The sequence below is a fragment of the Vanellus vanellus genome (genome assembly GCF_965231255.1).
Source record: "Vanellus vanellus genome assembly, chromosome: 3".
NCBI classification, from domain to species: domain Eukaryota; kingdom Metazoa; phylum Chordata; class Aves; order Charadriiformes; family Charadriidae; genus Vanellus; species Vanellus vanellus.
The window spans coordinates 128421425-128436795 of record NC_138907.1 but is presented as its reverse complement, the minus strand read 5'-3'; the positions used below and the strand labels follow the sequence as shown (position 1 = coordinate 128436795).

Below are 15371 nucleotides of genomic sequence, written 5' to 3'. Positions count from 1 at the left end.
GGGAATGGCTTCAAACTGGAAGAGGGGAGATTTAGATGAGATAATAGGAATAAATCCTTCCCTGTGCGGGCGGTGAGCCCCTGGCGCAGGTTGCCCCGAGAAGCTGTGGCTGCCCCATCCCTGGAGGTGTTCAAGGCCGGGTTGGATGGGGCTGGGAGCAACCTGGGCTGGGGGGAGGTGGCCCTGCCCAGGGCAGGGGGGGGGGACTAGATGGCCTTTAAAGGTCCCTTCCAACCTAAACCATTCTATGACTCTATGATTATGATTTGCCCATGAAAAAGGAGGTTCCAGGCAAAATGTAAGTCCAGAACAGTGTAAATGCCACAGAAACCATCAGGGAGCCAGCAGAGCGTCAAGCAGGAGACAAGTAGTTGAGAGGAACTCTGTCTCTAACGCATCTGCCTTTCCCCTTCGCTGAACCCTCTTTGAACTCATCTGTACACATGGAACAAGAAAAAGGTAATCTAATTAAATATTCATCACCAAACACAATCAGGATTGAGGCCAAGTCCCAGCCTCCATCTCTTGATCCTGACAGGAGGCAAAGTCAGGACAAAAGGAGGGTCTCTCACTGCACTACAAATGGGAAATTAAAAGACAGCAACGATGAATTTTCTTTATCCAGAGTAAGGCAGTAAAAAAAGACTTAAAATCATGTGTGATCATTCCTGCAGACCACTTTTAGGGTGGATAGAAAATTCATCCAAAGTTCTTTGCCAGAGAAAGGACAGAAAGGTGAAAATGGAAAAACTTCCGCATTTTTTATTTTTAAATCTTTTCATTTGGAGCGTTATTATTGCAGCTCGCTAATGTCCACGTGTGTAACACAATCCCTGCCAGAGAAGGCGAGGGGCACTGCAGACCTTCCTCCTCGCTTGCCCATGACACCGTCACTCAGCATTGCATGCTGCCTCTCCTGGTTTTCCTCAGGGCCATCTCAGCACCTTGGAGCCACCCTAGCCCATCCCTGGGGTGGTGGACCTGCAGACGTGGTGATATGAACAGAGAAACTCTGCCAAGATGGGAGAGGTGCTCATCTTACGGCACAAGACTGGTCCATCCCATCCCATGTGAAAAACTCTTACAGGATTGCTGGTTCTTTGCGTCCCTCTGAAATACCGCTGGGTTGGTAGGCAGACCACCCAACATCTTCATTCAACGTAAGGTCCAGCCTCAACGTGTGGCTGACCCCCATCACCCAGTCAACCGGATGAAGTCTCAAGCCTTGGGGATGCCCAAGACCACCAAGGACGGCTGCTACCCAGTGAACCAGCAAGCCACACGCTTGTCTTTGCAAAGCCCCTCTCAGCAATCACCTCCATGTTTTTAGGAGAGCTTTCACCACCCAAACACTTGTTGAAGGTCTTGATACCTCTGCTGTTGGTTCAACTGTTGCAAAAGCAAACAGGAAACAGGAGGCATGGTGGCTCGGTCCCTCTGGGATCTCCAGCATCAGTTTTGCTGAAAGCAAACAATTTCCAGCCCTCTGTTCCCAACGTTCAATGTGAGGTGAAACGAAGAACATCCCAGGTTCCTTCATGGGGAGAGGTGGGGCCGGAAAGTGCGTGGTCGAATCATCATGACCACCTTCTTCAGAGAGTAGTAGTCTGTGTCCTTCCACGAGTACCACACGATACCATCCGGCCCCAGGATCTTGCGGTTTTTAATGGAGTATCGGCCTCCCTGTGATGCAGAGAAAGAAGGATGGTCAGGCACGGGAAACGCACAGAAGCCTCATCCAGATGGGAATATCAGAAAACCGATTGCTCTGAAACACCGGAGCAAAGAGCTTAAAGATGATGGGGTGAAAAGACCACGTAAAGCCCAACAATTTTCAAATGGTCCCAATGGAGCTGGCATCCATCCGGCTCAGGTTGCGTGAGTCTCCTGTACCACAGCTGTCCACCACGCAGTCCCAAACCCCAGGGTGCAGAGGTGTCTCAATACTCACCTCTGGCCCACAGCACTGAAAAGGTTGGACTGCCTTGGTGCTCAGCACCCATTTCGTTCCCTCCCTGGAGAGCAGAGGCTGGTCAAGACAGCAAGGACTCCTATGACGTGAGGACCAGTAGCCTCCTCCCATCCCTGCACCTTATGTGCTAACATCCGTGTCCTCATTCCTCCACCTTTCCTTGTAGTACACCCCATTGGGGTTGGAGAAAAAGCACTGGTTGGAGAACAACCACCTTGCACCCTCATCCCTCCACCTTACCTTGTAGTACACCCCGTTGAGGTTGGAGAAAAAGCACTGGTGGTACCACCAGCCTCCGTGGGAAATCTCAGCACAGATGTTCCCCGAGTCAGGTGTGCTGAAGCTCCTCTTGTTGTGGTACCAGGCAAAGGAATCCTCCACCGTCCCGCTGAACCCGTCCACGTGCAGGCGGTAATAGTTTGCCTCGTCCTCAATGCTGCAAGAAACAAAGGTGGGACTATTTAACGGGGAGTGTTTGAGTCTCTTTTCCGACCTGGATACTGCCTTCCTGGTGTGGACACCTAGCAATTGTCAAGCTGCTCTGGCCAGCCTCCCTGCTATGATTCATCACCTTTAGAAGGCAAAGATGTTGTATTTTTCCCTTCTGTGGGATGTGCATGATTTTGTCATGACTCAGGGCACTTGTTATAGGGCTGAACTGGGAAGACCGTGACTCTAAAACCACAATAAAGGACTGTGGCAGCTTTGGCAAGACAATCCCTCTAATTACACAGCACTGCCTTCTCTCCACGTCACAAGCATCCTGCTCTTCTCCTAGACTGAGCTAATTAGTAATCTGCCCCTGGGCTAGCAAAGGCTGAAGGTCACTGCCATTGCACGTGACGCCTGATGAGAAAAGTTGGGGTGACCACCCAGAGCACACATTTGCTGGTGGAGGATGCTCCATGGCACATTCAGGCAATGGGAATTCTTTTTTTTTTTTTATTTTCCCCAGCAGTTTCAGCAGTTTTAGGGTCTACTCAAAGCCCTCATGCTTCAAGTGTCCATAAGGTGCCATGCTCCCTCGGACATCTTCCCATGGCGGATTACTCCACAGTCACCCACAAGCATTTCCAGGAGAGACAGGGAAGGAGCTCATCTGGGACAGTCTAGACAGACCTGGTCACCCCTGATTAAGGAAGGATGTGGCTGACGTGGTATGGACAAATAAAACACCAGAGGAGGGGGAGGGCTACAGACACTGAAGGACATTACATCATGCCCAGCAAGTAAAAGCCATGAGTCGAGAGGGTAAAAATGATTCTATGAAGTCAAAATATGACTCTAAACCAGGGAGATGCTGGAGGACCCACCCAGCAAAACCACAGGATTCAAAACCCTCTATTTGACACCAAGCTCAATAATTTTGGCAGAAAAAATACCCCTGAGCCGCGGGGGACTGTCCATTGGGTCCTACAGCTCCCTTACCCTGGGGCTGTGGATGATGGCCATGGCTGAACGACACTGCACATTTGCTAGCTCACACTCAGGCTTCAACACGGAGCAAAAATTGGTGGTCAAATCCAGGTGGGGAAGAAAGGATAGACAGCCTGGGCCCAGTCTGAAGAGCTCTCTAGACAGAGTCACCCTGACCTCAATGGTGTTCCCATGCCTGAAGGTCTCCCAGCATTGAACCAGCTACATCTATGAGAACCAGGGAAGGCCATCCCACTTTCTACCTGAAGGTCTGGTAGAAGGCGTGCTTGTGCTTGTTGTTCCAGTCCTCCAGGTCAATGCGCAGAGAGTAGTCCCCTTGGCTCGTCATCTTGTGGATGTTCTCATTGCCCAGCCAGAATTCACCATTGAGGTCCCCAAAGCCCTCCCTGTACTCGTTCCAGGTCCGGTTGAAGTCAACTGAGCCATCCTGACGCCTCTGGATGACTGTCCAGCCCCCACCTGCCAGGAGAGAGGTAACATAAAATGGGAGTCTCCAGGGAGCGTCCAAGGGTCCCAGACAGACCCCTTACTGGTGTCACCTCTGAGGATCTATCTGCAGCTCAGCAAGGGGTCTCCTTATCATGTGTCCTCCCTCCAACTGGCAAAACACAAGTGTTGGTTGCTGCACGGGGTTGCTACCCATCATAGCTCACGGGAAGAGGGTCCCACCTCTCTCATGTTGGTTCACGATGGTGTTACCCTGTTGTCTGTCAGAGGGTCATTCCAGATCTTAAGGTGGTTTTAAATGTGGGAGAGATGGTAGTTGTTGGGAGGCAAATGTTTTGGGACTGGAACAAACTGGAGATCCTGGAGTTTGGAGATTATTATGTACTGTTCCTGCAGCACCACAGAGGCACACGAGCTCTCCCAGTATTGTCTCACTGTCTCCATCTGCTCTTCCATCTGTCCAAATCCCTCTCTCCTCTCTCATTTTATTCCAATACTGTACACTTGGGGCAGGGAGGGGAACGACGGATGGGACTGGGGCCATCTTTTTATTTGCTATTTGTACAGCCTGTCACTCTACAGGGTCCAAGACTGTTGATGGTCATGCCAATAATAGTAATGACATAACAGAGACCACATTGTCTGGACAGCCTGTTTCTTAACGAGCACGTGCATCCCAAAGCTGCAATCACCTGTAGATCCTCCAGTAGGCAAGATGCCTACATGTGGGGAGCTGAACCCCTTCCTCCAACACGGGATGTGCAGGTGTGACACGTCCGTCTAGGCTGGAGAAGATCCATGGGACAAGGAACTGACAATCCACCACCCCATCTCCCTGATGATTGCCATTATTCTTGCAAACCTCAAGTGCTGCAAACTAATTTTGTTAGTAAGTTTATGCCTTAGGGTGACACTAGTGTGGTCCATACGGATATTTAGACAGCAAGGGTGTGGGAGGTCGCCTGCTCCCTCATTTACACTCCAAAATATTTGTGGGATAGGATCTACCTCCCCTCTCTTCAATTCAGCACAGCTACAATTAGCGGTTGCCCACACATAGTCCTCGACTACTCAGAGATGCTCCACATACACCCCGCTGACCAGCAGCTACTCCAGAAGGGCTTCTTTTTCCCAAAGCCCTGTGTCGTATCCACTGGTCTGTTGCAAATATCTTGGATGCATGAGAACATCTCAAAGAGCATTAAACATCTGCATACAAAGATGATGAGGGGACTGGAGCATCTTTCTGATGAGGAAAGGCTGAGGGATTTGGGGCTGTTCAGTCTGGAGAAGAGAAGGCTGAGATGGAATCTTATCAATGCTTATCAATCCCCAAAGGGAGGGTGCCGGGGGATGGGAACGGTGTTTTTTCAGTGGTGCCCAGTGACAGGACAAGGGGGAACGGGCACAAACTTGAGCATAGGAAGTTCCATCTCAACCTGAGGAGGACCTTCTCTCCTATGTGGGTGGCGGAGCACTGGCACAGCTGCCCAGAGAGGGGGGGAGTGTCCCCCTCTGGAGCCATTCCAAACCCACCTGGAGGTGTCCTGTGCCACTGCTGGAGGTGCCCCTGCTCTGGCGGGGGGTGGCACTGGGGGAGCTCCAGAGGGCCCTTCCAACCCTGACCAGTCTGGGATGCTGGGATTTAGGTAACTGAATCCCAGCCATAATGTCTGGTTTGAACTGTTCTTCCAAACCCCTGTCCCTGGAGAAGAGTCCTGGAGGTGCTGCTCTCACTGACTGTAAAGTAACTCAGAAATAGCTCAGATGAGACACAACCCTCAAGCTAGACAAAGCCCACCCAAAGCTCTGCTGGAAGCTGATGTAGATGCCTCCTTGCAGTACCTTCGGTGTCCATCTCACACAGCACTTCAATAGGCATCCCTCCGACCGAGGGCATGATGCTGTAGACCCCAGACCGCCGCAGCCCGTTGTAGTACACGGAAGCACAATCAATGGGGCAGTTCCTGGCATGCTTCACCTCTGAGCGAGAGAGCAGAGAGAGACGGAGTTTAGCACACAACATAGAGGAAGGGGCACGCAACCAAAGCCAGCATGGTTTTTGTGCAGTTGTAATGCAGAATTGGGCAAATAACCCTAGATTCAGAGCTGCTTCTGAAGCTGAAAACCTCTGCAGCATGCTGGCTTCACGCCGTAGTGCAGTGGCTTATTAGTGATAAGGTTCGTTAGCACAGATCTGCACTTAAAGATGCTGTGGCTGAGGAAAGGTCTTCAGTTCAACTGTGGTTTTGTTTGTTTTTTTTTTTTTTTAATGGCAACCCAGAAATGATATGCAACTTGCCAGGCTCATCTTAGATTATATCTGACACCAAAAACGTCCTATACGTTGATAAAGAGTAGGCTGGTTCTCCAGCAATGGGTGGTGTAGGTAATAGTAGAAGGCTTTTCTTCTCCCAAACTGCTGCTGTGGGTTTTGTCTTACAAGGAAAGGGCATCAAAATCATTCTGGAGAACCTAAAGATGTTTTTAACTGGGAGACGTCAGGTGGGATTTATTTTGCCTGGCACCAGCCATCAGGCAGGTGTCTCAGTTAGTCCTCAGAGACTTCTGCAGACGGCAGTTCATCCTAGTTTCACCTGGGAGAGGAGAGAAGAGCCACTCTCCCCATCTCCCTCCATCACCTACCAAAGGGGGTCAGGAGAGTTGTCTGCATGGAGTTCCACATCTGAAGGCACCCTGGCTGGCTTTCAGGTGTCCCGTGTAAGTCCTCTCACGTATTTACCAGGCTTACGTGGATGTCTCGGGTGCTCTGGAGTGTTTTGGGTGACACTAGGCATGAGCTGAACTGAGACCCTAGTCTAGCAGTGGAAAGACCACGTTGAATTGCTCTTGGTCCATGCACTGTTTGCCTCGCTGTCTTAAATATCCAGCTGACGTGGGGACATGTGTATGCAGACACCCAACATGAAGCAACTTCATCTGTGAGCTGAGGTGGGATGAATCCCATCCTCAGAAAGAAAGGCACAAAGGCAACTCACACAGTTGGTCCCCCCTCATTTTAAACACACAGCTAGACCAGCCTGAAGCACAGCCTGACCTGAATACCAGACTGGGATCACTGGGAGAACCAGGAGCCTGAGGGAGAGCAGAAAGTATGCATGGGATATTGCCCTTCCATGAGGCACACAGAAAGGATGAGACTACAGGACTGGCAGATGATGAAAGCTCCTTGCGGATAGGCAAGTAAGTCTGGGGGGTGAATGATGGATGAAGAGTTGCAACATCCCAGCCCACCATCTGGAGTGCGTGGTGGCTGGGAGGTCCCATGCAGGCTTCAGGCTGGTAACAGTTTGGGGACATCCTTTGAGGTTGGCACCAACCGGCAGTGTTGCTGCAGGGGAGTGTGTGGGAGAAACCACTTGTGTGCAGCAAGCAGAGGTCAGGGAGAGGCAATCTAGACCAGTAAGAATCTGGGACAGCAGGCAGAGCCCGATCCCACCTAAAATTAATCAGCAAAAAGTGCTGCATCAACTGGCTGCACGTGGCCTTGCGTTCTCCAGGCCAGAGACGTCACCATCCCAGTCACGTCAAGTTATTGAGATGAATCCCAGCTCTGGCTTGCAGGTGGTGGTCATGGGTGTAGACATTACCTCTGATGTTAGAATATTTCTTGATCAGGGCTCAGAGGCACCTGGAAGCAGGTACCAGTGGAGCTGCTCATGCTAACCCCACCATGACACGGATGGCCAAAAGAGCTTTAAATAAATGCAATGGAAAAGACTTAGACTAGTTGGCTCAGGGGAGAAGTAACATGACTTTCCCCACCCCAGATATGACCACCTCAAATCAGATCAAGGTTGGCAGGTGAAAGCCATTAGTGGTTCAGCTGTTCACCCTGCCCGCCCCTCGATGGAGAAGACAGACACCGTCTCTACAAGTCCTTCAACCAGAGTTCCCCAAAGGCTGGAAGATTATTTGGGACAAGTATCTCTTTGTCCTTCTCCAATGCTCCTCCAGAATATCTTCTTTGGGAGATGGGATTTGGGACCCCAGAGATGCTGGGAGGGCTGGAGCCCCTCTGCTGGGAGGACAGGCTGGGAGAGGTGGGGGGGTCAGCCTGGAGAAGAGAAGGCTCCGCGCAGACCTTATTGTGGCCTTCCAGTGCCTAAAGGGACTCCAGGAGAGCTGGGGAGGGACTCTGGATCAGGGAGGGGAGCCATGGGATGAGAGGGAATGGCTTCAAACTGGAAGAGGGGAGATTTAGGTGAGATATTTGGAAGAAATTCTTTCCTGTGGGGGTGGTGAGCCCCCGGCGCAGGGTGCCCCGAGAAGCTGTGGCTGCCCCATCCCTGGAGGTGTTCAAGGCCGGGTTGGATGGGGCTTGGAGCAACCTGGGCTGGTGGGAGGTGGCCCTGCCCAGGGCAGGAGGGTGGAACTGGATGGTCTTTAAGACCCCTTCCAATTCTAACCATTCTGTGATTCTATAACCCTCCTCACGAGAGGCTGTAAAGGCGAAGCATCCACTCCCAGCCAGCCCCAGCAGCTCCCCATCACCTGGATGATGCATCTCCTCCTGCAGCCTCATCTCAGCGGGGCCGAGGCAGGTGGGATTGCGCCAGGCCCAGTCGGTCAGCACGGAGATGTTGTTTATCTGCGCCTGCATGTCGTAGAGCAGTGTGGCCTGGATGTGCTGCAGGGTGCTGGCCTCGCTGTACCGATGCTCCAGGTCCTGCACCCGTTGGGCCAGGCTGTGGTTCCGGCCAGCCGCCTCCTCGTGCTGTGGGCAGGGAGAAAGATGGGATGGAGAGGATGCCTGGGGACGGGCACGGAGCTGGGAGCATGGCGCCGGGACCCCCCACGGATGGGAGCAAGAGGCCAGAGGAGCACTTGCTGAGCGCACCAACAAAGACCAAGGACCCCAAGGATGGTGCCTGCACCCTCACCCTCACCCTGCAGCCCCATACCAGTCCCCTGCCCAGCGCGGGAGCCTCGGGCAGCTTGAAATTGCCAGGCTGTGGTGCAGACAGGGCACGCACTGGCGAGCCAAGAGCTGCAAGAGCAGGGCAAGAGTATGGGATTCCTCTCCAAACACCCACCAGGCTGCAACCCACTGCAACATGGATGTGGCCTCTACGTATTTAGCAGCCACAGTTGGAGTTTCCTTCCAAAAAGCTGTCTAGCCTCCCCTCGAACCACATAATGTTTTTATAAGGAGCTCCACAGCTCATCTACACATTGCAATGTGAGCCACCTCCTGCTCTTTGGGCAACGGCTGGTGTCCTGCAAACTGCAGCATCCAGGCTACGCGAGGAGCGGGTGTGATACAGGACGCCGGCTCCTTTCAGGACCCTTTTTCTGCGTGTTTTTAGGACAACCAGTCTCTGATCTGGTGTAAAACATACGTACAAGCTGGTTGGAGATGCCCACGGCTCGTCCCGGGAGAGGGGCACCCTGAGCCCCACCAGCGCGCACCGAACATGCCCCAGACACAGTCACTGCTGACACGCTTGCCTCTCTTGTTCGGTGCTCCCTGTCCATTAGATGGCAGAGCAAGCCTTGAACAGCACCTCCAAAATCCCACAGCAGCCTGGGAACACCTCCCTCCCTTTCCTGGGCAAAGCAACAGCTCTACGCTGAGCTCCCCAATCCCTCCCGAGGGTCCGGCAGTCCCAGGCCCCCTCTGCACTGGAGGGATGTTGGTTCTCCATCAGCACTGCCCTTCCTTGTCCCCAACGGGCATACGTCTTCCTCCATCACCCACTCGGCATCACGCCCTTGGGCCCACAAGCCACTCCAAGACCCTGAAAATGCCGTGTGGACCAGTCGACATGCTGTAGGGGAGGGATGGCATCCAGAGGGACCTGGACAGGCTGGAGAGATGGGCCTGTGCCAACCTCATGAAGTTCCACAAGGCCAAGTGAAAGGTCCTCCACGTCGGTCAGGACAACCCCAAGCACAACTCCGGGCTGGGCGGGGAATGGGTTGAGAGCAGCCCTGAGGAGAAGGACTTGGGGGTGTTGGTGGATGAGAAGCTCACCAGGAGCTGGCAGCGTGCGCTGGCAGCCCAGCGAGCCCCCGGCATCCCGGGCTGCATCCCCAGCAGCGTGGCCAGCAGGGCGAGGGGGGGTTGTGCCCCTCTGCTGCGCTCTGCTCTGCTCTGCTCTGGGGAGACCCCCCCGCAGTGCTGCCTCCAGCTCGGGGGCCTCAGCACAGGAGAGACATGGGGCTGGTGGAGCGGGGCCAGAGGGGGCCCCGGAGATGCTGGGAGGGCTGGAGCCCCTCTGCTGGGAGGACAGGTTGGGAGAGGTGGGGGGGTCAGCCTGGAGAAGAGAAGGCTCCACGGAGACCTCCGAGCCCCTTCCAGTGCCTAAAGGGGCTCCGGGAGAGCTGGGGAGGGACTCTGGGTCAGGGAGGGGAGCCATGGGATGAGGGGGAATGGCTTCAAACTGGAAGAGGGGAGATTTAGGTGAGATATTTGGAAGAAATTCTTTCCTGTGGGGGTGGTGAGCCCCTGGCGCAGGTTGCCCCGAGAAGCTGTGGCTGCCCCATCCCTGGAGGTGTTCAAGGCCGGGTTGGACGGGGCTGGGAGCAACCTGGGCTGGTGGGAGGTGGCCCTGCCCAGGGCAGGGGGGTGGGACTGGATGGTCTTTAAGACCCCGTCCAACTCTATCCATTCTGTGATTCTATGAAAGTAAATGAGTTTACTTTCTCATCTCCCTGTCCTCAGCATCAGGGGCAAATCTGGATTTTCAGGTGTCCACACAAGCTTGTGGCTTATTCAATATCCCCAGGGACACAAAGATCCAGCACTTGACTCATCACTGTCTGCAAAACTGCAGTGGTGCTGCTGAGGGTTGGGAATGTCCTTCAGCTTCAGGAAACCCCTTCAGGAAGGGGTTTGCATGCCCAGAGGATGTTTTCTTCCTTTCCAGCTGCTCCCAGGACCCGGCTCACACCTCCATCCCCACTCCTTCCAGGACACGTCTCGGCTTGCTGTTCCCAGGAGATGGCATCACCACTGCTGGGTTGTTGTAACAGTACCTGATGGCTTTATGATATCTTCCCAATGCTGCTTGCGCATTGCCCACCTGGCCCTGCCAAAAAAGCCTAGCAAGCCCTTATCCCAAAATCTAGAGCCACTAGATAGGCAGGGGCAGCAAGGTGGGAACGATGGCGTGCAACGACACGGCACTTTCCTTCTCAGGCTTCCAATGTCTCCAGCTCTACCATAAATCAGCCGTCCCCCTGCCTGCGCTGCGAGCTGTGACTGATACCGGCTTCTTCCAGCTCCCTTCACCCACGCATCAGCTCGCCAAGTAAACCCCATGATGCTTTCTCCCAGACAGTCCCCTCCTCCACAGTTGATACCTTTTTTTATTTTTTCCTGCTGCTGCTAAAAAATGGCACAGCCGGACCACCACAACGGTGTCCTGCATCCCTCTGCTCCGGTGGGACCGGGGCTGTATCTCTGCACCGCGAGGTCCTGCTCTGTGCATTCCCCTTCACTGTGCAGACGCAGTAGGACTGGAAATGGACTGGGAAGGCTCCTTTTGCTCCCTAAATTGTACTGGGTGGAGGGAAGGATGGCAGAGGTGGGGTCAACACGTCGGACCCAATTTGGGTGTCCCCCGTTAGCCGGAGAGGAGCTGTGACCTGGAAGAGCCTGCTGCTCTCACTCAGCTCCGAAAGGGATGCTGAGCTCGGAGAGACGTCTCTGCTTGGACAGACAAGCCCACGCTGAGCTCCCGGAGAAATAACTGGTGACAAACCCCGGGGAGGCCAACCCGCAGCAGCCGGAGGCTGATTTATGAAGGCGGATTAAGGGAGCAAATGCTCTTCGGTGGGAGGAACGGAGGCGGAGGAGACCTACCCAGGCTGACGCAGCAGGGAATTCGGCAGGGCGGATCCTGGGAGATGCGAGGGGATGCGGGAGGAAAGCAGCTTCCCAGGCTGGGCACAAGCGTTGGGATGTGGCCAGACCAACGCAGTGGGAAAACTCCTTATGGGAGAGTGCCAAAGCCGGCGGGGAGCGGAGGCGAGCGGCTCAGCAGCCGTTGCTGCCTCTGGTTTCCTCTGTCCAGCTGTAACTCCCCGCGCAGCAGTCAGCTTTGCTTCTCGCTTTTCCCCTCCTCCGGCGCTTAGAGGGTGACAGGACACACTCATCACCATCAGCTAAACTCTCAAGATTTTGTTTTCTTTCTCCTTTTTCCAGGCCTCCCATCCCATTATTTTTTAGACTTGTGGAAAAAAAAACCCAACCCTGATGTTGGAAGAAGTGGCTGGAGGTCTCCAGCCCACCCCCCTGCAGAAAGCAGGGCCAATTTCCAAGCTGGATCTGGTTGCTCAGGGTTTCAGATCAGTTGAGGTCTGAAACTCTCTACAAATGATCTCGAAAGATCTCAGAGGATGTCACCTTTCTGAGTGCGGTGGTATCTTTGTGGCACGGAGGTCACTGCCACTGTCCCTGAGGTTTGAATCACTTGGAGATGCCAAGGTAGGACCTGTGACCTGGCTGGTCCAGGACACCTGAGTGCTCTCCTTGGAGGGTGAGGAGCCCAGGAGCACCTGACAGCAGACAAAACTCCTTCAGAGCTGCTCACCTGGGCTCCCGTCAAGGAGAAACGAGCTCTACCAACTCATCCCATCCTCCAGGAGACATCTGAGGGGTCCTAACAGCATCTATGTCTGCATTCACTGCTCAGATCTCTACGAGATCAGCTGGAGCCCATAGAGACACTTGCATGGTAGATGTGGGAGGTGGGCAAGAGGAATCCCACCCTTAGGTGCTGCTCCAGAAGCATCCCTGTCCACCAGCTCCTCCCCAGCTGCCAGGCGTGGGCAGGAGAGCCAGGGTATGCTGTGAGAGCATCCAGGATCTGTCTAAGGACGATTCAGTACAAAAAAAAAGCACAGCAAATAGCAGGGAAAGGACTAATAAATTTTAAAAATGGCAGAAATTACCATCAGGTGGTAAGGGACAACTAGGAAGAGCAGAGGCTTCAGCCACTGCTACTGGGCCGGGAAGGGACCTGCTGGAGCATGGCCTTGAACAGGGTCCACCTGAGCCCTGCAGCAGCTCAGAAGGGGGAAACACATTTATCAGGAGTATTAGGGGCTTGTGGGGCTCTGCAAGACTTATTATGGGGTGTTCAGGGGAAAGGTGGGGAATGGAGGGAGGGTCAAGGTGGGTGGAGTGGGGGATGAGTGTCGGAAAATGGAGAGAGGGGGGAGTTAAAAAGGGCTGGACGTGCTTAAACCGGCTGCCAGTCAGTGCCCTTGTCCTGCTGAGACACTGCAGTCCGTCTTCTCTTCCTGTGCAGCCCTTTCCTTAGCGTATTTTTTTCAGCGTAACCTCACTCTCTCCTTGGTGTGGGCGCTGCGTGGTCTCAGCGCCTGCAACTGGAGGGACGTGGGCTGTAGGGCTCACAGGTCAGGGGTGTACATGCATGTCCATGTGTATGTGCACACACACATGATGTCTGCATGTCCAGAAGCTGGAAAGACCTGGGAGTGTTTGTATTTCCCCAGTGAATGTAATTGTGTGTGTGTAACTCGCTAGAGAAGCTCAAGCTGGACCAGCCGGCGGGCGGGAGGAGACCGGCATGCAGGGTGAGAAGGCGCAGGAGCTGGGCACGGATATTAGATGGACCGAGAGCCCGTGCTCCACATCTAATTCCCTCGCAGTGTCCTGTTCAAGGCCATCAGCTCAGCTCCCTCGACAGCCACCACCAGGGAACCCGTGTCTCCGGAGGGAGATTAGTTCTCCTCCCTCTTCCCTCTTACTCTGAAGACACCCTACACAAGCGCCATAGACCAAACACCTTGCCTTTAGATGGGTCATTTCAGAGCCTGGAAATGAAGAATGGACTGAAAGCATGAACATTTAGTGCTTTACCATCCATCTCCCTCCTTGGCTCTGAGCTGGAGAGCTCTGTGAAAGAGCTGCAGCTCCAGGTAGCACAGAAGTGAGTTATGGGGCCAGCACAGGGAGCTGGGACCGGGCCAGGACAGATTAAACAGTCTTAAGGGGCAAAATGTCACCAAGGGGATGGATGTGGGAAGTCAGGAGACCGAAGACCTATTGCACCAGCTTGTCCCAGTACAAGTGCAAGGAGAAAACGGGAGAGGTGCAGTGGAACATCTCGCTCCCATGGAGGTGCCCACCCAACAGCATGGCCATGGCAGGGCTCAAACAGCCCTGCAGCCTCTGGCACAGCCTTGCTGTCCCCACGGGGCTGCTCAAAGGAGGGTCTCCAGACTGGGAGCCCAAGGACGAGGATGAAAGGAAGCCTAATAGAGAATAAATCAGCCCCAGAGCCAGACTGTATCCAACCTCATCTCCTCCAAGAGCAAAGACAAGGGTGCTGTTCACCTGGCGGTCTCAGGGCTCTTCCAGCTGACACCAGTAGATGGGATGAGCACCAGAAAGGAGACTTCAGGAAGGGTGCCATGGGCTGGAGGTCAGGGCTTCTCCTGCTCAGCCGTGGCCATCAGAGGTGTGGTCCTTCACCAGCCACCCAAAACTCCCGGTCTAATCTAGGGTCCCACTATGGGCAACGGGATGGACCAGCAACCCCTCCTAGGCAGGCTTGGAGAGGGAGGAGATAGCACAGACAAAACACTGAAGGGTTTGTGGCAAATGTTAAGAAAGATCAGCCTTGGAAGGTTCCTGAGCCATCTCAGGAGGAGCAGCTGGGGTTTAATGGATATCCCAACCCGTGGTCAGAACAACACTATGTGCTTCACCGGGTGTCCTCCCCCTGCAACCGCTGGGAGCTGAAAGGGACCATGGGGAGGAACTGTGGGCACCCATGTGGAGGGGTTCTGTGAAGGGCAGCCCTTTACCTGGAGCTCGAGGACTTTGATGCGGTGCCGGTGGTTCCTCAGCTCCTCTTGCAGCTCCGAGATCAACTCCCGCAGCTCCAGGACCTGCTGCTTGCGCTCCTCATTCTCGTGGAGCCAGTAGGACACCTCATCGGTGCAACGAAACATGTCCGGGCACCGTTGCTCGTCCCCCTGCGGCAGAGTGGCCACGATCTTACAGCGGCCGTTGGGCAGCACCTGGTTGCTGTACTCCCCACACCGGATCAGGCCCGTGCCCTCCTGGGGACCCTCGTGGTCTCTGTACGCCGCGGGCAGGGACTTCTGCAGCGAGGGGCTGCTCAGCGCGGCCACGAGGATGAGGGATAGCAAACCTGCCCCGGCAGAGCCGGTTCTGGGGCAGACCTCCATCAGGCAGGTGAGGATGGTCCCTGGGGATGACCCAATGTGTCTCATCATCAAACACCGTCGGGGAGAAAGGTGGCAGTCCCCAGGGCATAACACCAGGTCTTCTCCCAAGAGCTAGTGGGTGAGGTTGCAGCTATGTGGGAACCGAGCATCCATAGGGACCCCAGAGCTCCTGCCAAAGGGGTCACTGCAAGCAACGGACCCGTGTGTCCTCATAGAGCATCGTCCCCAGTGTCACTCCGTGGCCACCGAGCTGGGACCAGCTCTGGTGGAAGATCCCCTACTCTCCTGGCCAGGCTCCACCGGCTTCCTGGGCTTTGTTTCC

General features: G+C 54.4%; 1 protein-coding gene across 1 annotated transcript; it reads right to left on the bottom strand.

Annotated features, from left to right (window-relative positions):
• Nucleotides 1–1536: 1536 nt before the first annotated feature.
• On the bottom strand, nucleotides 1537–15049 carry LOC309669616 (techylectin-5B-like; the record flags this gene model as incomplete). The annotated part of the gene is made up of 6 exons (XM_082480339.1): nucleotides 1537–1683; nucleotides 2213–2408; nucleotides 3652–3868; nucleotides 5702–5839; nucleotides 8372–8594; nucleotides 14663–15049. The coding sequence occupies 6 exons, from the start codon at nucleotides 15047–15049 to the stop codon at nucleotides 1537–1539; spliced, it is 1308 nt and encodes a 435-aa protein (XP_082336465.1).
• Between the last annotated feature and the right edge of the window lie 322 nt (nucleotides 15050–15371).